Source organism: Botrytis fragariae (genome assembly GCF_013461495.1).
Source record: "Botrytis fragariae strain BVB16 chromosome Unknown tig00000006, whole genome shotgun sequence".
Lineage (NCBI taxonomy): Eukaryota > Fungi > Ascomycota > Leotiomycetes > Helotiales > Sclerotiniaceae > Botrytis > Botrytis fragariae.
Window position 1 is genome coordinate 429,630 of NW_023500988.1, and position 27,628 is coordinate 457,257.

At 33.8% G+C, this 27,628-nt stretch overlaps 2 protein-coding genes across 2 annotated transcripts; one reads left to right on the forward strand and one right to left on the reverse strand.

The window, feature by feature from the left end:
- Window positions 1–22,078: 22,078 nt before the first annotated feature.
- On the forward strand, window positions 22,079–24,340 carry Bfra_001316 (putative glutamyl-trna amidotransferase subunit protein; the record flags this gene model as incomplete). The annotated part of the gene is made up of 10 exons (XM_037331750.1): window positions 22,079–22,524; window positions 22,575–22,975; window positions 23,025–23,124; window positions 23,173–23,281; window positions 23,334–23,531; window positions 23,590–23,705; window positions 23,755–23,913; window positions 23,966–24,060; window positions 24,118–24,198; window positions 24,249–24,340. 10 exons carry the CDS (start codon window positions 22,079–22,081, stop codon window positions 24,338–24,340), a joined length of 1,797 nt encoding a protein of 598 aa, XP_037195904.1.
- A 1,111-nt stretch (window positions 24,341–25,451) lies between these two features.
- Window positions 25,452–26,930, reverse strand: Bfra_001317 (putative glycoside hydrolase family 16 protein; the record flags this gene model as incomplete). The annotated part of the gene is made up of 2 exons (XM_037331751.1): window positions 25,452–26,394; window positions 26,449–26,930. The coding sequence occupies 2 exons, from the start codon at window positions 26,928–26,930 to the stop codon at window positions 25,452–25,454; spliced, it is 1,425 nt and encodes a 474-aa protein (XP_037195905.1).
- Between the last annotated feature and the right edge of the window lie 698 nt (window positions 26,931–27,628).

Consider the following 27,628-nt stretch of genomic DNA (forward strand, 5'->3'; position numbering starts at 1 on the left):
TAAATATATAGCGACTTCCTATTATATCAAGATTTATACTAATCATAAAATATTAGAATATTTTATGACCAAAAAGACTTTCAATTAATACCAAACTAGGTGGACTGAGATTCTATTAAATTTCTGATTTGAGATTATATATTAATCAGAAGTAAATAATATTATAGCAAATGCTCTAAACTGTCACGGATCGCACTCAATCGCAATGCGATCGCTCACGTGCGCGTACGCGCACGTGCACGATCACGTGTACATAGCTAGTATATAGGAGCGCTCTATGAGCGCTTTGCTCTCGATTCTGTAGTTGTAGATTCTAAGGATAAATTGTACCCTGCTCTCGCAGTTCTTCTAAGGCAAAGTGTCACATTATCTACAACTCACTATACGACCGTACGGCCATCTGGTGGCCGATCAAATAATACCTTATAACTTAACACCTTCTTGGGTGAATCGTACGAATTCGATATCACTTATAGGAAGAAGATCTATTCCGACTAATCCTCGACGAAGATAATTCACCAACGAATACACGAGTTACAAGTACCACTACTATGTCTACACCTACCGATCCCGGTGTCAATCCATTCGCATCAACGTCTGGCGTACAACGGTCCCCAGTCGGCCCATCTGCTCAATCCGATCGAGAGCAGACTTATGCAAGCGATAACGACGTCGTCTTTGGATCTGGTGTTAACCTTGGTAGGAAGGGAAAGGACAAGGAAAGGGGAACTGTTCATCAACCTCGAGACGACACTGCTCAAATCGATGCCCAAATGCAATTGATCGCAGATCAAGCGCAGGCACTCGAGTTCTTACGGGAGCAAGTCGCTAGATTACAAGCACAAGTTAATGATGTTCAAAGTACCGCCAGTCCGTCTCATACCATCTCTCAGCAACCTCACGCATCTTCTCTCAAGAAGAGCGGAGTCCGGACTCCTGACGTTCCTGTGAGATTTGTCGAGCAGGATGCTCCTACGCCTGGAAAGAAGAAAAATCGTTCTCGAGGACGCACCTCGGGACGATCTCGCTCTCATTCAGAAAAGAGTACCCACTCGCCGGCAGTCGCACCCAATCGCGACTCGCTACCCCACCAAACACCCCACTTTCGTTCTGATACTGTCCTTACAGAAAAACCATACATTCCGAAACCCACCAATCTCTCGTCAAAACTTAAAGATGGTGTGGAACCAAAAGCAGGTCTATGGCAGCTATTGGTTACAGAACGATTAGAGCTATATGCGACATCGTTCGTCTCGGAATCGCAACGCCGATCTTACGTAGCAGATCAGACGGAAGGAGAAGCTCAACAACATCTGTACTCTTTGTACACCCAAGTCCCCCTCTTGACGGGACTGCAATTGGTCGATGAGCTCGCAGCAATTTATAAGAATCCTGCCGAAGTCGATCATGCACGAACTGAGTATGAACACTGGGTTATGCCTAATAATGCCCAAAAAGGTAACTTTGTATTATGGTATCGAAAGTTCCGACTGCTTGCTACACAAGCGGAAATCACCGATGACAAGACTCTCTTTCGCGATTTGGAAAGAAAAATATCCGATTTCCTCCGACGAGCTATCGGCCTCCATATCAAAGATTGTACCACTGTCAAAGACCTTGTTAGCAAGCTTACGGAGATTGACGAACTCGAAGTTACTATTCGAGAACGTAACCGTCACAGACAGATTAAAGAAACTCCAAACAAGAAAGTCACTGATAGTACTTTTACACAAAGCGCACCTAAGGGCACTTTCCGTATACATGACAACTCTACCCCATCTCCTCAGTCTCGTTCCCAAAATCCCCCTCGCACTCCAAACGGCTACACAGGAACCTTTAGACCAAACACTACTCCGTCTCCAGGAAACAACTTCAATCGTAGTACTACATCTCCCTCGCCGGGAGCTAACCGTGGTTCGACCCCACGTACAGGCAACTTTAGCGCTATGGCCGAAATCGAAGAAACTGGAGAGGATGAAGATTCCCGCGAAGATTTCCATGACGCCGAGGAGGGTTTGAACCCAGAAGTGCAAGCGGAAGCTGTCGAGTCCGCTCGCAATGCCGAAGACCAACGTTTAAATCAACACGCTTAGGTAGAAGTTCCCTCCTAAGCGCGATCCGGGACATGAGATTCCTCGATTTGACAAAATTAATGGGAGGTGACTCTATGAGCCTACCCTGCACACTTTCGAAGAATGGATATTCATTCCAAACTCAATCTCTCATAGACTCCGGAGCGAACGGTTTCGCTTTTATCGACAAGACACTCCTTACATTACTATTTCCTATGTTTAAACCTCGTTATTTACCGCTTGATCTCCCTATTGAAGTCAAAAGCTACAATGGCGCAAGAGGTAAAGCAATCACTCATTATACATTTCTTAATTTTACTATCGACGCTCGACAACAGTCCTATCTACCATTCCTCATTACCGACTTAGGGTCATACAGTGTGATCTTAGGCCGCATGTGGCTGGCAGAGACTCGAGTTAAGGTAGATTGTTTCAATCGAAGTCTCGACTGGCCTGCGGAGCGTCCTCCTACTATTTCATTATCAAAGAATATACCTTTAACCAAGAACAACCTTCAAAACCGTAGAATCAGTCGCTTGAGGCAGAAAGACGCAGACAATCGGGATATCCGATTGGACCAGATGTACCACCAGCTGGATAGCAAACAGCAGAGCATAGCAACGATTATACCAGAGATACCCATTGCGTCTCCAAAAGAGACTAGTGTGGTAGAAACAGTACCCATCGAAGCTCAGACTCCAGTCAATCTGGGAAAGAAATCTGCTCTCGATCAAATATCTATCCGAGCGGTGTACGAATCTCTTCCTCTCCGCATCTCCGACACGTTCGACATTTGTGCGCTCAAGCCGACCCAATTCCAACTCACCTGTAAGAAAAGCAGGAATCACGAGATCTTTACAGTTACCTGTGCGGAGATCGACGACGTCATCTCACTTCGCAAATGTAGTCAAGAAAAAGACCGCCGTATCTCAAACGCAGTTTCCATTTTGAAAAGTTCGGAACCAGAAACTTTAGCCGCTCTCAACCGCGTCATCGCAGACGTTGAGACAGAACCACCGATCCCCGAAGCTTACCAGCAATATCACCGAGCGTTCTCCAAGCGCGAATCGGACATCCTACCTCCCCTCCGATCATATGACCACAAGATCATATTGGAAGGAGAAGGCGAGAAAGCCCTCAAATACAGTCCTCTGTATAAGATGTCCCTCGAACAGCTGGAAGTCGTTAAAGAATATATCACCGAAAACCTTGCGAAAGGATTCATAGAACCTAGCCAAGCTCCATTCGCAGCACCGATCCTCTTTGTGAGAAAGCCGAATGGAAGCTTAAGATTTTGCATAGACTTTCGACTGCTCAATTCTTTAACACGCAAAGATAGGTATCCCCTACCCCTCATTGACGAGACGCTCGCGCGACTCGCTGGCGCGAAGGTGTATACCAAACTAGATATTCGACAAGCGTTCCATCGCATTCGCATGGATCCTGCTTCCGAAGAGTACACCACCTTTCGTACTCGATACGGTTCCTACAGATGCAAAGTTTTACCCTTTGGACTGACAAACGGCCCTGCGACTTATCAACGATATATGAACGATGTCCTATTTGACTATTTAGATGACTTCTGTACTGCCTACCTCGACGATATACTAATTTACTCTGAAAACGAAGACGAACATGAGGAACACGTTAAACGCGTTCTCGAACGACTTGAGTCCGCCGGCTTACAGGCAGATCTCAAGAAATGCGAATTCAACGTCAAACGTACCAAGTATTTAGGTTTCATCATCTCCACCGAGGGAGTACAGGTCGATCCAGAGAAGATCGAAGTGGTCGCTACTTGGACTTATCCCACTACCGTAAAAGGTGTCCAATCGTTCCTAGGTTTTTGTAACTTTTATCGCCGATTCATCAAGGATTACGGTATAATAGCAAAACCTCTCCACGAACTTACAAAAGCGAATGTCAAATTCCACTTCGATGAAATCTGTCAAATCGCGTTTGATATACTCAAAGATAGACTCATCTCCGCCCCTCTCCTGCAGCATTACGACTATACACTACCCTGTATGCTGGAAACCGACGCATCCGATGGTGTAGTCGCTAGCGTACTATCTCAGAAGCACGGCGACGAATGGTTACCAGTTGCCTACTTTTCGAAAACGATGGTCGCCGCTGAGCTGAACTACGAAGTTCACGACAAAGAAATGCTCGCGATCATCAAATCCCTAGGCCACTGGAAAGCCGAACTTGCCGGATCCCCGCATCAAATCAAAGTATACACCGATCACAAAGCTCTCGAGTACTTTATGTCAACCAAACAGCTAAACGCTCGTCAAGCGCGCTGGGCAGAACTACTCGCCGATTATAACTTCATCATCATGTACCGTGCTGGAAAGAACAATCCCCTCGCAGATGCGCTTACACGCCGCACTGACGAGTTGGATCAACAGAACAGTACTAAGAAGAAGAATCGTTTACAACAGCTTATCAAAGATGATCAGGTGGATACCAAGATCATGCGCGAATCTCTGCGGCGAGACCCGGATGTAGTCGCAAACATCGACATACACGCAATCACCCCGCTTTTCGATATCGTAAATCGAATTATTGAAGCAAATAGATCCCACCCGAATCTAGAAGCTCTGCGCGTACAGGCTACCAAAACGCACAGGCATCTCACGCTCGAGAAAGGACTCTTGCTTTACGACGATCGACTTTACGTACCGGATACCGACAACCTGCGAACCTACCTGATTCGCGAAGTTCACGACTCAATCTCAACCGCACATCCTGGTGTGAAGAAGACACTCGCTCTCTTGACAAAACAGTACTATTGGAATAAAATGATTCAAACTGTAGAACAATATGTACGGAACTGTCACCAATGCAAGCGCAGCTCCGTTCCAAGAGATCGCACTCCCGGTCTTCTACACCCATTGCCCGTTCCAACCCGAGCTTGGCAACATGTCACTATGGATTACTGCAGTTTCAATAAAGATAAACACGGTTACGATAACGTATTTGTTATAATTGATCGACTTACCAAACAAGCAATTTCTATACCATGTCACAAGTCGATCGGTTCAAGAGATCAAGCCCGCTTGTACTTGTACCACGTTTACAGGTACTACGGGCCCCCAGAGTCTATAGTCTCTGATCGTGGTCCTCAATTTATATCAACTTTCTGGGAAGAATTCAACAACATCTTAGGAACGCAAGTTAAGCGCTCGACCGCTCACCACCCGCAAACTGACGGTCAGACTGAGATTTACAATCAGTATCTTCAGCAGCGCTTGCGACCTTTTATAAACTACTACCAAGATGATTGGTCCGAATTCCTACCAATGATGGACTACGCTCAACTCATACTTCCACACGAATCTTTAGGCGGCCAATCTCCGTACGAAACTTTGTATGGCCACCTACCTCGCAATCCCTGGGATTGGAAACCCGATTCAACCCCACCAACCGACGATCTGAATATAACTGACGCTAGAGAGTATGCCAAACGCAATAAACTAGCTCTCGATCGAGCAAAAGAGAGTATCTTGCGCGCGCAAGAAAAGATGTCTCGATCAGCCAATTCGCATCGCCGACCGGTAGACTTCGATGTTGGAGATTGGGTATGGCTTAGTATGAGGGACTTTCCGACGCAACGACCTTCCAAGAAACTGGATTACCCTACTCAGGGAAGATTCAAGATCATTGGACGTGCCGGAGATTCTTTTAAATTAGACCTACCCCCAACTATGAAAGTCCACCCAGTGTTTCCACCTAGCAAGCTCCGCAAAGCGGCCAACGATCCACTTCCCGGACAAATCCTCGAACCACCGCCTCCAATAAATATCACCGGTGATACCGAATGGGAAGTAGAGCGTGTCCTCGCTGTTAAGAAAGTGCGTAGACAGCTCAAGTACAGGATATCGTGGTTAAACGCCGATGACGACCTCACCTGGTACCCCGCCTCTGACTTAAAAACTGCCCCGCACCACCTCCGTGACTTCCACCTACGAAATTCCACTCTGCCAGGACCCCCTGCGCACTTACCGGAGTGGATTCGCCTCTACGAGAGTGGAAAGGATGATTACGATTTCACAGACAATAATCAATGTATGAATGAAAAAGATCGAAAGAACTTCTTTAGTTTATCATTGTGACAAAGAAAATCCTAATCTGACGAAAGGCTGAAAAAGACTGGATAAAGACTGAATTGCCAAGCTAACACAACAAAGAAAGTCTTTTCCCCTGCCCGGCAGGCTTAGATCAGGCCAGAAAGAAAGCCCCTGCGGGCACCAACGGTTACAGTCGGGCGAGGTACGACAGCAAAGACTGGATGGTTTAAACCGAAATACCAGCCGAGTCCCCAGCCAACAGCAACGACAAGAACACACACGACAACCACAAGCTTAAAGACAAGACGACTCTTAGTCGCAGCACGCGTGGCAACAAGACCGAGCTTGTGCTCAGTCTCACCCAATCGCTCGCGAGCTGCCGAAAGCTCCGCTTCCACCTGAGTCATGGCGAGTTGGTGCTGTTGCTCCAATTCATCTCCCCACTCCATAGCCTCGGTCACACGACGCTCTGCGTCTTCCCGAGCAAGGGTGAGAGGAAGCATTTCTTTCGAAACGCGACTCTTCAGCTCCTCCCGCAAGTCGAGCTAGATAAAAGTTAGCGTCGCCATTAGTCTCAAGACAGCTAGTGCTCACCTCTGCCATGTTGCCGTACAGAGCCACAGCCGATCGGTACTGGAGAAACATCTCGCGAGTATCCCCCTCAGGCAAGCGTTCACACTTATGCTTGCCGGTCAAGCAAAGCAAGCAGCGAGGTTGACCAGATGATTGGCCAGGAAGTCGATAGCAGACGCCATCCCCCTTACCAGAAACGCAGCTGCGAACGCAGCCAGCACAGACCCAGTCGTCCTCCCGAACGCATTGTTCCCGTTGTGGTGCCGTCTTCTTTGGTGACCTCTTGCTCGGAGATCCCAATTCGTCAACGTCGACAAAGCCAACGCTTCTGCGACGGACCGTATCAAATTTACGACCAGGTTGACTCTGGCGCAAAGCCTCCAAGATCTCCTCCCCCGTTATAACGTCCCCATCGGCCCCGAGTTCACGAAAATGACGTACCGCTGCGGCCAACTTGTCAGCGAACTTCGTTTCGTAATCTTCAACACAATCGATAAGTGGATCGTATTCCTCCTCCGAGTTCTGTCTTGGTAGACGATGGAACGGATACATCCACTGAGCGTATCGAAGATCGACCCCATCTTCAAGCATATCATCCTCGGCATCTGTAATCGCACTTGTCAGACAAGCCGACTACATGTCGAGGATGGATAAAAGAAAACTCCACTTACATGTATTCTCGCGATCTAGTTCACTGTCACTACCCTCACCCTCACCAGAGTCCCTCCCATCTTCGTCGTTATCCGACTTCTCTACGGGAGCACGCTCGCCTCGCGCAATAGAAGGGACAGACCCTCTTTTTGCCGCAAGCTATTAGGAAAATACGTCAACACATCAAACGCAAAAGACAAAGTAAACAACTTACCACCGCACGCGCCGCTTCCAGCTGCCTCAATTGCGCTGGTGACAATTTACTCTTACTGTTACGTTTTGTTGATGGTGTCGAAGGCATGATGATGATGAAGGGTAGAAGAGAGTAAGTGATTGAAAAGGGTTTCAAGAGAAGAATAGATTCGGAAGATCTATATGCCTCGAAAGATTCGAGCTGTTGCTAGGCTACAGGACGGTTTCCTCCGCTTTCCATGCGCCTTCCCGTTGCGAAAAAGAAAAACTCGCGCACACGCCTGTTTACCACACCATTCGACCAGACAACAATCGACGCCACATTACGATCGCCGATTTGAGTACTAAATAGGTAATTGTGAAGCTTGAGGGCAAGCTTTTCTGAAGGGGGGGGTAGTGTCACGGATCGCACTCAATCGCAATGCGATCGCTCACGTGCGCGTACGCGCACGTGCACGATCACGTGTACATAGCTAGTATATAGGAGCGCTCTATGAGCGCTTTGCTCTCGATTCTGTAGTTGTAGATTCTAAGGATAAATTGTACCCTGCTCTCGCAGTTCTTCTAAGGCAAAGTGTCACATAAACTATCGAAAGCAGGAAACCACCAAGCAAAAGGTTAAATACTTAAAACAATAAACTTAAACCCTCCTATTAGATATAGTTCTTAATTAATAGATTATTAATAAATTTAATATAAAAGGAAAGGAAGTAGTAGAGCTATTATTTATTAATATCGATAATATGAATTTAATAAACAAAATTCTATATGCTAATTAGAATCATATATTTATTCAACCTAAACACAACCTAATAATCAAACTCAAAAAGAGCTACTTAATAAAGAATAGACTCCTTTTTCATAAAGATTATTTAATAATCTTAAACAAAGATAATCTATACACCAAAATTATAAAAAAAACCCATACTCAAATCTCTTTAACCCATCCTAATAAAACAAAGATTAAGCTAATTCTAAAAAAAAGATATTTTTGAAAAAATATATTAGATTTTATCAATTAATATATTAATAATTATACTACCTATCATAACTTCTATACTCTTAAAGATAAAACATTAGGATTCCTTCAGCCTTTGCCTATACCCTCTCAATTATAAATAGATATATCCATAAACTTTAAATCCTTTTTTATTAATAAATTGGAATATAATAATATCTTTATAGTAATAAATAGATTATCAAAATAATTAATATTTATATTATACTATAAAACAATTACAGCTAAAGATATAATAATTATATACTTCAATTACATATACTAATAGAAAAATACCCCATCAATAATAATTTTCAATTGGGATCTTCAATTTATCTTAAGTTTTTAGAAAGAGTTTATTTATATTTTGGGAGTCAAATTAAAGCTATTTATAGTTTACTATTCTTAAACAGATAGATAAATAAAGATTATAAATTAATACTTAGATTAACGCCTATATCCTTATATTAACTATTATTAGGATAATTAATCCGATTTGTTATATATTATAGACTATGCTCAACTTACTCTTTTCTATAAGAGTTTAAAAATATCCTTATTCAAACTCCAAAACGGATATTCTTTTATTACTTCTTTTGATTGGGATAGATCTACAATATCTCCTATTCTTACAATATAAGAAAAGCTCTTTCAAAAAGATGTATAAGCCTTTGTGATTAGAATATACAAAACCTAGGAAGTGACAAAAAGGATTATTTTCAAATCTTAAAAAAAGAAAAAAAGGGATATGGATAGATATAAACGATTTATTAACTTTGCTATAAGGAATAAAATCTATATCACCATTAGAAATTTTGTTATTAAAAGACCTAGCAGAAAATTAGATCTACAAATAGCAGGATCTTATATTATTTTAGTAAAAGAGGGATACTCATATTATCTAGATCTATCTAAAAATATAAAAGTTTATAAAATCTTCTCCCCCAATAAATTGTATCTAGCCCCCAATAACCCTATTTCCAACTAAAAAATAAATTCCCCACCCCCTATTATAATATTTGCAGATACTAAATTCGAAGTATAAAATATATTAGCCTCCAAGATTATCTAAAATAAGATTCGGTACAAAATCAAATGGGTGGATTATAATAATAACCCTATATAATATTACTATAGCAATATTATATATACCCTACACAAAGTAAGGAGTTTCCATTTATAATACCTTTACACCATTAGATCACCGGAGAACCTATTCAATTGAATAGTAAATTAGAAAGAGAATATCAATAACTACAATAAGCTTTCAAATAGAAAACCCATAAGTTTATATTAGAAATAAATCTATCTAATAAGCTTATTCCTTATCGAAAAAAGATAAAAGTATAGATTACCTTATAAATCTTATTAAAAGTTGTTTGCTTTATTTTGTTTTTTATTGAAAATTTTCCTATACTTGCTTTATTCTTTTTCTCTTTTGAAATTTATCTTATGAATCAATTTTATTTAAATCAAATCAATTTTTCGATTCAATTTGGAAACAAAAATATTCGTAATATTTCAAGTTATTTGTAATATATTTAGCTTCTTAAACTGTATATCTTAGATTCCTTTATGATTTCTATCTCCTTTTTTCTTTGTAATTCCATACCTTATTTTGAAGTTAAATAACAATATATAAAATCTATTCAACTAGTAACTCCACATTATTAGTTCTTTTATTACAAATATTAATATTATTAGTTTTTATATAGACGAGATTATTATATTCATAGATATTTTCAATTATTTCACTGTAAACCCCGAGTTACTAAAACAAATATAAACTGAAATAATAAATATAGTTAAAATACAAATAGTATAATCAGGAAGATTTATAAACAATTTTATAGTAAAAGTAAATATTTATAATAAAAAGAAGGAGTTTTATAAATATTTGAATATAATAAAAAAGGATACAGATATTAAACACTCCCAATTCACTATTATAACTAGCCGAGGAATTTATTCTATAAAAAAACTCGGACTCATAGCTAAATATTTAAAAAAATTCATAAATCCAAGAAATCAAACTATAACAAAAATCATTAAATATAATAAAAGATAAAGGAATAATATTATTAACTCCAAAAATTTCGTTTGTTTTCTTAATTTAGTATCTAATAGCTTAAATACTTACTATGTACTAAACACAGTTATTATAAAGCAACTTAAAAGAATTGAAAATAGTTAATATAATAAAATCAGATTCTTAAGCGCTATTACCACAGATTTCAAAAAAGCTCATAAACTATCGGAACACATAAGCAAACCACGTGACAAACCACGTATTTACCCTATCTCCATTTTTTAAGTATAAATAGAATAAAATTATATCTAAATATATATAGTTATCTACCCTTTTTATACAAAGGGGGTAAGCAAAAATAATAATATTATTTAATCTTCTTATATATTATATATATATATTTTATAAAGTTTATTTAATATTGATTAATAATTGATTAAACTTAATTATAGAATGGTAAGGTTGAATTTAATGAGAAAAGATATCTTTTTGAAAAGATAAACAAAATTGTATTAGACTTAGTTTATATACAATTTATATAAAAGAATTAAAATACTATATTCTTTATACTATCTTTTCGAATTATATACTAAAAAGAGATCTCTAATTATAATTGTATTTTTTTTAGAATAGTTTGATTTATATCGATTCTATTTGTATCCATTATGCCCTTGTATATACTATACGACAAATATACTTGATACAATATGATATCAAATATTATTATTTAATATAGTTTTTTTAATATCTGAATTATTTTTATATAAAATGGATTCTACATTCTAAGAGAAACAATTAAATCTAAATATAAAACTTACCAAATCTCAAGTAAATACTAATATAATTATATAACTTATCAATTTGTAATTTAGATAATATAAAGAATAAAAATTATAGAATAAATTTCAGAAATAATATAAAGAATAAATTAAAATTATATTCAAAATTATATATTGCAAAGCCTTCAAATTTATTTGAATTCAATTTATTATTTATAAATTTCAAATCTGATAAGCTAAAGAAAATCTAAGTTATATAAAAGTTCTTTTTAAAATTATTCCAAAAGAAATATTCTCCAAATATATAAAAAATATTAAAAAAAAAGCTTAAGAATTTAATAAAAAATATACAAATATATATAAAATTATTGTATTAAAAAAATCAATTTAAATCTAAATATTATATATATTAGATTCTTTTAATATAATTAAATAAAATAAATAATAATAAAGAATTCAAAATTAATCTCCTTTTGATTTTATATTATTAGATTATTTAATAAAACAAAATATATTTAATATAGGATATAAATGAAATCTTTTTTTAGATTTGATGAAAGTATATAATAATAGTGAATTCAAATATAGTGATGAAAAGTACAACTTTTTAAAAAAAAAGCTTTAAATATTTTATAAATTTTATAGAAAAATTGAAATTGATTAAAATAAATATAAATCAGCTTTTTCAATAATACTTTAAGACTTTATATTATTATTCTATTTCAATAAAATCAGTAATAAAAATCTAAAATTTGAGGAAATAATTATATTTATAAAAATATATTTTGAAATAAAAAAAAGATATCAGAAATATCTTATTAAATAACATAATACAACATTTCCATAGGTTATACAAAAATATTCTAATAAAATACTTTTAGAACAATTGGAAAAGCTTTTTAATACTCTTTGTACACTATAACATAAACTAATAGATTTATATCAATTGAAATTAATATTAAAAAATCAAATAATAAATATTTATTGTAATATCCCCAAATACAATATTATATTATTATGCCTCGCTACATTATATAAAGGCTTTTATATTGATTTTCAAAATGCTATTGGTTAAGTTGAACGAATATGAATAATGAATGCTTATATAGTAGACTCGATGATTAATAATCTACCTGGTATGGAAATATATTAAATGGATTGTATATATAAAAATTAAGGTTTATATCAAATTCAAAAACAATATCAAAATCAATTAAAAGGAAGATTCACCTTTTCTCATAGTTATTTATTAGCAAATTCAATAAAAAGATTTTAATACTTTTAAATAATATTATATATATTAATACAAAAATACTTTGTATATAAACAACCAGAATGTTGGTCAATAAATCATACAAATAAAAAACAAAAATCAAAATTCAATTAATATATAATAAAACAAGAAATAGATAAAGAAATATTTGAACAATATTTTTTGAAATATAAAAATAAATTAAATTTCGAATATAAAAAGAATAAAATATTAAATAAAAATGAAAATTCTGAATACTTACAAATTAAATCTTCAAATAATTAATTAATTCAATTCGAAATACACTTCATTAAAGTAGAATATATTAATAGTATGTATGTAGTAGAGCTTTTTGAAAGGCAATTCTTAATGTATATATATTTATAAAGCAATCAATTTAATCAATTATACGAAAAGATTAATAATATAAGTAAAATATTTCAATTTCAAAATCGATATTTAATAAATATATTTTAAAGAATTATTTTAAATATAAAAGTATTAGAAGTATTAATAATAGGAGAATTTCAAGTCTAAATATTAGAAAGGGAGAAAGGTATTATATATACAAAAGGGGCTGAATATAATATCAAATTCGGAAAAGGCTTAGTATAATTACAAAATGATATTATTATTTAAATATTATTTGGAAATGTTACTTTTTTTATTGTACCAACAAATACTCCATTTCTCATATGTTTACAGAATATAGATTATTTATAGATCATTTTTGATAATCTAGCAAATATATTAAAACAAGATGATAAAACAATTTCCATTGTATATAAATGGGGACACCCTTTTATACTATTCAATCAAATAGAAGAGATTGTTATATACAATCATTTAATAAAAATTGAATTTCGATAGATACATTAAAGATTCGGATACCTCTTTATACGAAAACTCGTTAATATATTTAATTGTATAGAATATATAAATATCGATTCTCAAACGATTAAGAAACTCAATAAAGTATATAAATATTGTCAATTTTATACAAAATCCTCTAAATAATTCAAATTTATAATCAAAGATAACATCAAATTCAATTATTCAATTATTCTAGATGTATTTTATATTGAAAGAAAACTAGTTCTTTATATTATTAATGAAGTTATTATATATAACGCTATAGTATTTATATATAATATAAACACAAAGACAATTTAGAATATAATTCGAAAATATTAGATTGATATATATTTTGGTTTATCAGATTATATGTTATATGATGCTGGTACAAATTTTACATTAATTGAATTTCAGTAAAATACAAAAGTATTATAAATTAATATTTATAAAGTTCTTGTAAAGATTTATAATATAATTAGTAAAATCGAGAGATTTCATATATCTATACAACACATATATAAGATATTCAAAAAAGAATTGAAAAACAAAAACCTTAAAAAAGAAGTAATTCTGCAAATAACAGTTAAAGTAATAAACAATACTATAGAATTAAATAGTCTCATCTCAACCCTTCTTATATATAAAATATATCCTTGTATAACCTTATATAATTCATTATTTCAATTAATTTTGAAACAAGTAGAGATATATTAATATATAATAAAAAAGATTCAAAAAATTTATACAAAATATGCAGTATAAAACTCATTTACTATTAGGAATGGTCTAAGCATATACGAAATTCTAAATTTACCTCTAAATTTATTAATACAAGTATGGAGAAAAAAGAAAGGCTAAACAAAACTCTACAGATTAATTACAATTACAAATCAAAATTATATAATCAATCTCCCCTATGGCCCTACAGAATTTTGTACAATAATAATAAAACTATTTTATAAGGATACATACAAAAAACCATTTTTAATAGAAACATTATTATTGAATTTACTTCTAATAAACTCTTCATCCCCACCAAATCAACAATAAGAGAATAAGAAACCCGAAAAAAGATGTATACAAATTAATACAGAAAAAGAGAAAATAGTTACATTTACATCTTGTATATCATTTCGAATCGAAATCCCAAGAATGTTACCCCCTCAGGATATCCAAAAGATAAGTGATGAGTACAATCAACTTATTACTGCAATACAAAACAATCGAAATCTATCAGAAGTTTTTATTACAAAGAAAAAGCAAGAGGCATTAGATCTTATAATTGATCTTTATACAAAAAATATTATCAAAATAGAAGATTAACCATTTGAAGCTTTACAAATATAAGAAATTGATAATCTGATTACAAGAGATATTTTCGAATTCGTTAAATACAACCCCCTCGTACACACTAAAAAACTCTTCAATTCACATCTTGTGAACAAAATCAAAGGACGTACAACAAATTCTCCGTACGAAAAGTCACGCCTAATCATTCAAGCATACAACGATTCCAGAAAAGAGACAATTTTAACACAAGCACCCACAATCCAAAAATCAAGCCAAAGGATCATTGTGGCTCTAGCTCCAACATTAGAACCAATAGATATCAAATTCATAATATGAGATATCACACAAGCATATGTACAATCAAAAACATCCCTAAATCGAATCGTACTAGCAAACTTACCAAAAGAGCTTCAAGAAAAGTACGCAAAAGGTACAATCATAATAGTCAAAAAACCATTGTACAGCATTGCAAAAGCAGAAACACACTGGTAAGCAATGTACTAGAAACACCATCAAGAGAAACTGAATATAATCATATCATCATATAACCCCTACTTACTAATCTCGAATTCAAAGAATATACAATTTGGAATTATAGAAATGCAGACAAACAATATTCTCATTCTTATAGATCAGCAATTCCTGGATTTAGAAAATAAAGAATTGATATATACAGATATCAAAGCTAAACCAGGAGAGTGCCTTACAAATAATACCTTACTGATCTTCAATGAATGCATTATACAACATATAAACAAAGGCCTTATACTCACACAAAAAGATTAAGGAAAGAAAATCGGAAAAATCAACAATTCAAAGCAATATCACAAACAAAAAGCTCGAAAAGCATATATTACTACAATTTATCAACCAAAAGCATCATACAATCTATCAACTACTACACAGCATCAGAATCTATTAAACAAAAACATCAAATTGCTCAATAAAAAACTAGATTAACAAATGTTAAACCTAAATCAAAGACTTCATTTTATCCCTTTTGAAAAAGATTATATGAAGCTATTCATTTTCGTTAACGGATCTTTTGCTAATAACAAGAACTTAAACAATCAAATAGGATTTGTTATTATACTTGCTAATAAGGATATATTGAACAAAAATACCTTCGAGCTAAGAGGTAATATTATTCATTATAGTAATACAAAAAGCAAAAAAGTTATATATAGTATATTAACATTTAAAATATATAGAATAATAGTAAAAGTAGATATTAATCTTACAATATAATTTATTTTACAAATCATTATCTTGTAACTTGATATCCTCGATATTCCAGTTATTGTATATACAGATTTATATTCTTTATATAAATACTTTATTAAATTAAATATTATAAAAGAGAAAAGGTTAATAATCGATATTATGGTATTTCATTAATCATACAAATAAAGAGAGTTAATAGAAGTGAGATAAATCAATAAACTTAATAATATTGTAAATATAATGATAAAGGTAAACCCGAATAAAGCACTAGAAAAGTTTATTAATATTAATATATTTGTTGTATATATAAAGAAATGAATGAAATAAGAGATTTATATAAAGGTTAATTAGATCTATGTACGAATTAAAGTGATAATTGGAATATAGTATTAATAATATTTTGTTTTTTTTATTTTCTTATTATTTTATATTATTTTGAAGAAGTTTTCAATAAATATTTCTATTTCTATTTTCTATTCTATAAAAGATAAAAATATCCTAGATATTATATAAAGCAAAAGATGTATATAAATTAATTGATAATAAGAGGCTTATCTGCAAAACTAGAATCAAATAAAAGAAGCTTTTTTGCTAAAAAAGGAGGAGTAGAATTTTAATTGGAAAAAAAACAAGAAGAAAGTGGAGGATTACATTTGCTGCTGGTAGGACTAGTATATGGACAATTAGATTGTATACACTAAATTCTATAATCTCTTCATTTACAATTCCTATAGCTATTATTAAAATAATTTTGTACACAATAATAATCTGGAAAAGGCAATAATTCGCAACAACAATATTCTCCACAAAACCTTTTAATAAAAACCTTCTGATTTTATATTAATAGGCTATTTATATATAAAGTCTACATTGATTTGATTTGAATAAGCGTAATCTAATTACAAACAAAAGGAACAAGATTTCCTGGTATAATTAAAAAAACGAACTGAAAAGTATTATAACAATAAAAAGCTAATTCTTTCCTATTAATCAGAAAAACGAGATTCTGATTATATTGTGCTGCTATATTTGTTATATCATACAATTGGAGAGCTTTATTTGTACAAAGATTAGCATATTACATACAATACTAGTCTTACAGTAAATATAAAGTAAATTTCGGTACAAGCAATTGCTTTCTTGGTAATGGTAAGACATACATTTCGATTGATTAATAAAATTCAATTTTTTTATAATTTCAAAGGTATCAATATTAATCCAAAACCTAATATATTATCCGAAATAATCAAAGATTATTTACAATATAAAACCTTAATAGATTTAATAGATTTTGATAGATTTTAGTATAATATTTTGATTAATTTAAATCAAATTCTTTATATTTGTTTAATAAATCTATAGGTATAAGATTTGGATTAATTGATATAATAGCTATTTATTATAAGTTCCAAATTGATAATAGAATTTATATAAATATATTTTATATAAAAAAGAAAAAGTAAAGTTTGTATTAGAATATATAAGCAAACTATATAATAAACCACATATTTACTTTATTTCCACTTTTCAAGTGTAAATAGAATAAAATTATATCTAGATATATATAATTATTTACCCCCTTCATATAAAGGGGATAAGCAAAAATAATAATATCATTTAATCCCCTTATATATTATATATATATACCTTATAAAGTCCATCCAACACAAACTTATATTCAAATCCCCTGTTTCCTGTTCCTCCTATAAACTTTTGTTGTTACAAAAATATAGTATATATATACTGCCCTCTAATCTCTATAATAAATGGAAAGCCTTCAAACTATATTTTTTTATTAGCTCCTAATTCCAGGGAAAAGGAAAAAGACATAATAGCTAGTATATACTACAGGTTATTAATAATATCCCAAATTATAATTGAGAAACTCAAGCCACAATAATAATACTACTACATCAAATGTATAAAAACCCAATCGAAATTCTTGATAATAATAATAAAAAACTTTTTGTTATTTTTTTTAAAAAAAGAAAATCGATTAAACAAGGAATAGGAAATATGGTAATAATAAAAAAAAAATCGGGCTTGTTACAAGTAAAGAGAACAAAGTAGACTTAAGGGTAAGTCAATTCTCGAAGGGGGGGTGATATAACGATTCAGCCTTAAGCCTTGATTAGTTATTTATTTATTTTATCAGGTAGAGTAAATCACTTCATTTAATCTTAGTCCTATTTTGGTCCTATTCAGGTCCTATTCAATAAAACCTATAAAAGCCCTCTTCAGACTCATTCTTTATATAGTAGTTTGTTATTCTCTAATTACAATAATTGATTCATTCTATTACTATGACTTGACTCTGTTGCTGTCACATAGAGAAAATTGATATAACTTTGAGGGTTTTATTAGGATTTATTGTATTACAATATATATAGAAATTAATAGAGGAATTATATTTTTTCTTTATATCAGAATAATAAGATATTTATTAGGGATATTAATTTAAAAATTAATCTATTTCAAAAATATAAAAAATGAATAAAAAAATCGATTATATAAAAAAATTAATAAAAGGAAATAGGGAATATTAAAAAAAATTATATTTCTAGTTTTTATTTAATTTAATTCCAATTTGTAATTCCATTATCCCCAATCTCAATATTAAATTCATTTTTAATTAAATAATCCATATTCCCATTTATAGTAATTTTATTAGTATAATACCTTTAAGCTTGTATAAAGCTTAAATTATTATATACTATATCGCTTATAACTTTTTTTCTTTTTATTATTCCATTATATCTATCTATAAATACTAAAGATAAATATAAAAATGATTCTTAATTCGAATTAATATATCTTTATAAATATTTATAAAAAAAATAATATATTAATATATATACAAACTCATCTTACTCTGTTTTATTATTTAACTTCATAATATTCAAATCATATCCAAAACTTTAAACAAAATCTTAACAAAATTTGATTATAACTAATAATAGATATTTATTAATATCTATAAAATTAATCAAATATATAAATAATAATATAAGAATAAATATATTCTATTTCTTATAATTTATTAAAAACTTTTTATAAAGTTTAAATAGAATAGTTCTCTTTTTATTCGTATATTTTTCTTAAAAGAATTAATATATTATAAAAGGTTTTCTAATATAATAATAAAAGCATATTTTATCTTTTCGAATATTATATATATTCTAAAGATCTATATATTCTATTATCTCCTTTTTTATTTATTTTATATAAATAATAAGAATTACAATTTGATTTCTATATTTATTTTTATGATATTGATTATTTTTTATTAATTCTTTGAAATAGTTTTAGATTATATTAGTAATTAATTGTACAAAAAATAAGAAAAGTAAAACAGAAAAAAAAAATCAATTTTATTAGAGTTTAATTAGAAATTTTTTTTATTTATCTAAATAAAAATTGATAAGAGATAGAGAAATATATTCTTTATTAATATAATAATAATATTTGGAGTTCTTGTTATTAGTTCTCAATCCATTGATTTTTAATATTTTTTTAAATTAAAAGTAGTCTTTAATCTTTTTTATATTTTTATTAATTTTTCGAGATAATATAAAGTGAGTTTTGGCTATAAGAGGAAACTCTATCTCTTTATCTATTCAAAAGAATCTAGGTATTATACTAATCTTAGAATAAAATAATAAATATTAATATATAATTGATATTAATTGTTTATTTACTATTCCAATATATATCTATAGAATAAAGCGTAAGTATATATTAATATATATATAGATTTCAATTTCAATTAGAGATAATTTATTATACTTATCTATAAATCAAATGAAATTCGATTTAGAAGTTTTATATTTCTTATATATTAATTAAAAATATTTTATTTGTTTTTTAATATTTTGAGGATTTAATATTCGAAGTATATAAAAAAGAATATTTCTAAAATAGATATAGAATATTAATAAGGATATACTTTATAATTTTGAGTGAATAAATAATATTATATTATAATATAAACTTTCTTTTTCTATAGAAATAGATATATAATAACTTTCTATTATAATCTTGAATATAATCTAATTTTAAGTCTTTTTTAAGAATTTTGAAAAATCATTTATTTTGTTCACATTGTTTTTCGATTATAAATTTTTTATAAAAACTAAGGGATAAATATATTTTTTTGATTTACCTTTCAGATATATTTTATTCTTTAATTTTGAATACTATTATTATCTCTTTATTATTTAATAATAAAATGAAATATATTATAATTTGACTTTATATAATAGAATTATTATATTCGATTCTAGGTTTTCAAATAAATCCCTATTGTTTAAAATATTTATTAATAATTCTAATTCCAATATCAATATCAAATTCAGTAATAAGTAATTATTTAATATTCTTAGCATTATAATTATCAATATATTATTGTTTAATTGAATCTTTATATAAAAATAATGAACTTCGAGATTTATTTATATTAATTATACAAATAAAAATAAAATATAAAAAATAAAAAGAATCAAAGAAATGATAATATTAATTGAAGAAAAAGGAACTAGCTTATAAATATTTTGAAAAAAATAAATATTATATCAAAAAGTAGGAATTACAAAATAATATAATAATAGGTGATCTATTTGACTAAAAATATGTATCCTATTACTACATATACTTTTAGCTTAGGTAGAATTCTATTTTTGGTGTATTGGCAAAATGGTCCATATCGGCCTCGGTAGTTTGCCAAGCTAACTCACCGGGACAGAATTCTCAGATGAGCCGGACTTCAGTCAGGCAATGGAAGATTTTAAGAGTTATGCGGCTTCATTTTCAGACTATGGTGGAGATAACTCGGCCCATAAAGGGGTGTCTTGAAAGAGGAGAGAAATGTGTTACTGGAACATATCGAAACGGCAGTCAAAAATCAAGAAGAGCTTTGGAATACTGAGCTCATTTCACGTGGACAGCAACTGAGAACTCGGAGCTCTTTATCAAAAGGCCCCATGAGTTACAAAGGCCATTCCTCATCGCAAACCAAATACTTCCTCTCAGCACTCCATTTCTGTACACCAAATTCATAATGCCCCTCCTCATCTGGAGGACCATCACCAATCCTTCTCAGAGCCACAACATGTTCCAAACTCACTACTTTCATCAGATTTCGAAATGATGCATTGATCGTATAAGTGTCAAGTGTGATTTCTCCACAACCTAATCCATTGAATCTGTACTCAACAACGGCACACAAAGTCTCCTTAGCATACCCCTTTCTCGCAAATCGGTAATCAATCAACACCCCCGTACCACCGACTAATATATTTTCACCTGTATTATTATCGGATTCTTTCATTGGGAAGAAATGAAACCCGTAATACCAATCAGAAGACCATTATGAACTGCCAATACTTCCACACCGTCGGTTTTCGGTGGTTCCCGCTATCGTTAAGAATAATCACAAGCCAAGCATTTTTTTCCCGCAGCTGTTGATATCTTCTGTGCCTCAAGTCGTCGGGCTTGTTCTTCGATAGATAAATCTGGATCTACAACTCCACCAAAAGGATTTTTCTGAGATTCATTCCTTATAATAAGCATGAATGGGCGGCACCAGACGTGGCGTGGTAAAGTTATGTGATTGTCGTTTCCAATGAGGAGGTGGGGTTGTAGATTGCTGGGACATTATTCGACAAATTTGGAATTTGCTGATCTTCCATGTTTTCGGAGGGCAGGAATGGGAGTATCAAATACTTCATATATGAATATCACTCTGCTTATGAGAGATTGTTAATGTGAGTCACATTGTCGTCAGCAATCGATGGCCAAAGGCATCTATGCATGTGTTCATCTCACCCCGCACTTGCTTCCTTCCTTTCTCAATCACCGATAAGACGTGTGACTACCTAGTAAACCATCTTATTTTGCTTTTGTTCTCAATCGTCGCTGTTTAGTTATTGAACCAATCTATTGAGCTCAGTGGATCAAGGAAGTCCTCAAATCAAATTGTCTGATACAGAGCCAGTGAGTGGTAACGAGACAGTCGTGGCATTAAACCGTCTATAGGAAGACATCTCCACTACAATTCCGGTGAAGTTCATTTAACGGCCTCAATTCTACAATGATGGATTCTTCTGTAATCCACCCTTCAATAGTCAATATTGGCACAAATTCATACCTCCTCGGACATGGCGTGTCCACGAACATTAATGGTGAAACTACTGAAGGCCAGGTGCCGCTAACCATTCTTTCTGTCGATGTGGGTAATGATCAAATCACCCAATCATGGTTGGATTCTAAATGGGAAGAATTCTCGAGGAAAGATGATGTATGGTGTGACATTTTTGCACGTAATGTTTTGGCGCAAGAGTCTCCTGGAGTGTTGCGCCTCATAGCCAATGCTGGTCAATCACAGATCCTCACATTGAGATCGTTCGAATGCGAAGGAGATCTTCCTGAAGGTCCTTATATTCTGAGTGGTTCAAAAATTTATAGAATTTATAAATTGTACTCAGACCCTCTCGGTGCATTTGTTTGTGGCGTTATGCCAACTGCTCCAGGTAGCAATCGGTATGATAATATACCTAACATTAACTGTTAGTACTAATGGTGTTTACCAGCTACCAAAGAACACTTATGAATTATATTCCAGTTCCATCTCGACTTTACTCTTCGCCATCAAATCTTCGGCCACTCTTAGGTAAACGCATAGCAGTGAAAGATATAATTGACCTTGAAGGTGTCAAAACTACTGTCTGCAGCAAAGCATACGAAGCCCTTCGAGATGTATCAAGCACCACGGCTCCATCAATTCAGAGACTCATCGATGAAGGAGCTGTGATCATCGGAAAAGTCAAGACAACTCCTTTTTCATCTGGAATGGGCCCAAGAGATTGGGTAGATTATCAAGCGCCATTTAATCCTCGGGGTTGTGGTTATCTAGACACTTCATGTAGCAGTGCGGGAAGTGGAGCTGCACTTGCTGGATATGAGTGGTTGGACTTTACTATTGGCTCAGATTGTTTGTATGAGACTCCATGAAGATGGCTACCAACTGACTGGTATGATAGCACTCGGAAGTATGGTCAGCCCCGCGGCTGATAATGGACTCTTTGGTATCAGGCCCACTCACGGTCGTATCTCTTGCGAGGGTCTTGTTCCGGTTTCATCGTAAGTCATCTACTTCTAGTAATAGGGAAGTCTGAACTAACAATATAGACATCTCGATACACCTGGCATTTTCAGTCGGGACATATCGGATTTTGGTGCTGCCACGAAGTTATGGCTCGGTCCATCTGATGATTCTGATCCAAACCCTTCCTCTGTGGTAATTTATACCCTATGAAATCTGAGATTCTGGCTGAAATACTCTCCCACAGATGCCTACGAAGTTAACGATCTTGTCGGAAAGATACGAAAACTTAGCTCCAGAGATGAAAAAGGTTATGGAAGATTTCATACAAGATTTCGAGAAGGCCACCCAGCTTCAGCGCACAACCACCACCATGAATGAGCTGTGGAAGTCACACGCACCTGAAGATTCGTCTGAAAAGACCTTTGCGGAGACATTCCAAACAGTAAGTAGAAGTAGTACTGAAGAATATCTTGTCTTCCCTCTCTAATTGCAGTGTCTAGACATTGGCACATATTCAACTTTATGGACACTACAACAATACCATCCCATTCCGAGAAGATTACAAGAGAAGATTTGGCACAGAGCCGTATGCAGAGCCATTGCTCCGCTATAAATGGTACTCCCTCACTTCGAGATATCAACATTCGACGCTAACATACCAACAGGGATCTCGGTGCGAAGCTAACACAAGATCAACTCACCACAGCATTGGAAGAGAAAGAACTGTTTTCCAATTTTATGAAAGAGCATCTTTTCAATGATGGTGGAGTCATGCTATTGCCTTGTGCCCTACCAGATATCCCTTATCGTGATGGGTATTTTGGGTTAGTTCCAACATTTCTCAGTTGATGACATTCTTGTACTAATTTGAAGTAGTTCTGTAGAGGAATCCGGCGCGCCGTGGCAAGGATTTAACGTTCCTATCACTGTATTTTCATCACTTGGTGGTGGGCCAGCAGTATCAATTCCTGGTATTTCCCCATATCTAAATTGAAGATGTTTAAGATATGCTAACGGAAATAATACAGTGGGACAACGTCTATACGATTCGAAAGTTACCGGAGCCAAGGAATATCAACCGGTTGGCTTGATGCTATTAGGTGCTCCAGGTGAGATAATGAACATAGCAGACTATTCAAAATGTATCTGACATCTTTAGGAACGGATGAGTATCTTATCGACCTGTTGAAACATGTCCTGGTGGCCTCTCATCGACCGCTCAGTGTCAAGACGGGCAAGTTTGCATTTTGAGATTCGGAAAACTGAACACTCATCACTAGGTGGTTTGTGTTTTTCTCTTGAAATTTTCATTCAAAACTACGAAGTACTTTGCTCCTGACTATCAAAATGGAATTTTTGTCATGCGCAGCCCTCACACCTCATATACTCACTACTGAACCGGCAAATGATTTTTCATGCACTTTCATATGGCTTTCGTTCGTTGATCCTTTCCGCACAAGGTGAACTTATCATATAAGATTCATATATCCATCCATTCAATAAAAAGCCATCTCAAAACCCATCTTTCAAAAAATCTTCCCCTATTTCCCCCCTTCCCTCCCAAAACACAAACACATAATATTCTTCCCACACACCTACCCATCTACCTACCCACCTATCGAAAACATCCCTCGTCACATCTCATTTCTCATACCCTCATTTTACCTATCCCCCAAACCATCTCATCTCATCTCACCTCCTCACATTCAAACTCAAATTCACGTACAGCAAACAGACAATACACAATACACACGTATATATACAATCTTATAAATACTATCCATCCATTGCATTCATCGCATTCATTCCACTACATCTCTCTCTCGCTAGCGATCTCCTACTATTTCAATTTTCCATTTTCAATATGTGTATCTACTATCTACTCCCTAGGTATCTGGATCATGGAGTAATACATTGCACGGCGTCTGTTTTATATAGGGTAAGATGAGATACAATATGAAGTAATCACATTGCATTACATTGCCAAGCAAGGTACACACTGCAATACTACATCTATATTATTATTACATTACCACGATGAGAAAACAATCCCATCGCATACACACATGCACATTGACAACTTGAGCAAATTGGATAATTATATATATAGATATAAATCTTAACTAACAGACATAGCTAAGCTATTGATCTACTCCTACCTACCTAGGCAGAGAGAGAGATTCCAAGGAAAAGATACCTAAGAAAGAAGTAACTTGATCAAATAACATCCCATTCGAATCTCTTTGACGGTCGGACCCTATCAATCAAGACGATACATATCCCCAAGCGCCAGCTATATTCTAGAATAATTTATTACAACGATTTATCTCCCCCCTCCCTTCAAAGCAAAAAAAACACACACTTAAAGATCCTCCGTTCCATCACATTGTTGCCACATCTGAACTTTGCTAACCTCCATTTGGCCTTGGTTATCATTGGCAGTCCAGGTAGGATACCAAGTATCTCTCGCATTCCAGAAATCATTCTTGGCAGTAGCAGAAGCATCAATCCAAGGCTTTCCACTCTTGCCATCAGCAAACCATCCATTGGTACCACCAACTGCAACATTAAGAATGAGGTAGAATCTCTGATCGAAAGGTGTGTTGTCACGACCGGTTTGGGACCAAACATCTGTAATTCTAGTTCCGTTGCTGTTGGAATCAGGGAAATCACCACGTTGCCAGAGCGGTTCACTAAATGTATTGTAGAGTACTTGGAGTAACTTGGAGTCAATGTAGGTGTAAAGGTACTTCTCAGACCATTCAAGACCAAATGTGTGGAATCCGTCAGAGTAAGTGGTATGGAGCGCAGTACGCTTGACATTTGTTCTCCAGTAACCGTCGTTAGCAGAATCGGGTCCCCAATGGAGAGTAGATGAGATGATGTTATTTCCTCCTTGTGCATAGGTGTGGTTGTTTCCTCGGGATTCAACAATGTCAATTTCTCCAGATGCAGGCCAAGGTCCATACGTGTTCTCAACTGGCAATAGCCAAATCGCGGGCCATAACCAATCACCAGCAGGTAACTTGGCAGTTACTTCAACACGTCCATATTTAATAGTTGCGCCTTTCCTGGTATTGATTCTTCCAGATCTGACAGGTTGAATGATTGTACCGGCGGTAGTATTGGTGACTGAAACACAATTGGTGAGAACATCGGATGAACATGTTCCATCCGATGTAAGATTGATAACTGTATTCGATTCGATAAGTTTTGCATCTTGTAAAGTGGGTCTGATGACGAGCTTTCCATCCTTGATGAATACATTTTCATCGTCAAGTGTAGTTTGCTCAAACTCTCCGTTACTGCGAGATGTGAGTTAGTACATTTGTCGTCAAAAGCTGAAAAGGAGCACATACCCAAAGCCACCAACTTCTGCTTCCTGAGTCCAAATATCGGTATTGAGTGTACCACTTGAGAAATCATCACTCATAACTGGACAGTATTTATGATGGGTAACTGAAGCTATTCCATCATAGATCAAAAATCCCGCAATTCCCAGACCTATGAGCATGCCAATGATGGGAATGATTGTAACCCATTTTTCCTTTGGATCCTTAGTGGCTTTCCATGGTTGATCAACTTCTCCCTTCTTTACTCTTCTGGAATGAAAATATCTTGTGCCATATGTCCTTCCTATCGCAGATGATGCACCGAATGTAGAGCCAGGTCTCGAAGCGAATGGGGAAGCGAAAGGATTGACAACTCTGTCTTGAGATGGAGAAGGTTGAATACTATCATCACCACCGAATGGATTTATGTTTTCGGGTGTTCCAGCTCTTGGTGTTGTGGCAATGGATGATTGAGGTGCGTGACCTCTAAATGTAGGTTGTTGATCCATCTTGTGTGTCAAGAAGTGGAAAGATTTACTGGTGAATTATTAAGATTATGATATTGTAGGAATTATTGCAATGATGATCGCAAGGCAAATGAACTGATTACTTCCAGAAACGAATGTGATCAAGATTGAGAGAAGTAGAAGATGAATAGAGAGAAGGAATGAAGAGAATACAGAAATCGAGGTTGAAAGATGTGGAGGGGAAGAAATATTTTGTGGCCGAGCTATATTAAGGGAAAACGAAGGATAACCTTCTTGTGGTATAGTTCCTTGGCTTCCGCTTCACTCCAAGCATGTCCTTGGAGATGAAGAGGTAAAGAGAACGATGATTGAAGGATAATTTGAAATGATTGGATGGATAGTCGACTGAAGTTTTTAGATTCATCCAGCTTCATCTGAACCTTGCATTAGTTGACATGTAGCTTTGATAACTAGTGGGAAAAAGAGATGGCGTGAAGATCATAGCGGACTAAAGGCTATTTTTTCCCATAAGTTTCTTTGGTGGCAGTGGTAGTGCGTACCAAAATGATGGAAAAGATAGAAAAGATGGAAAAGATGGAAAAGATGATTTGAAGATTTTGAGGAACTGAGGAACTGAGGCAGAGCAAGGCATGGCATGGCATCGCATGGTGTACTAGGTAGTCCCTCTCAAAGTGAATGTCTCTAGGCCCGTGGGGTAACTAAAGTATCTAGCTCCGTCG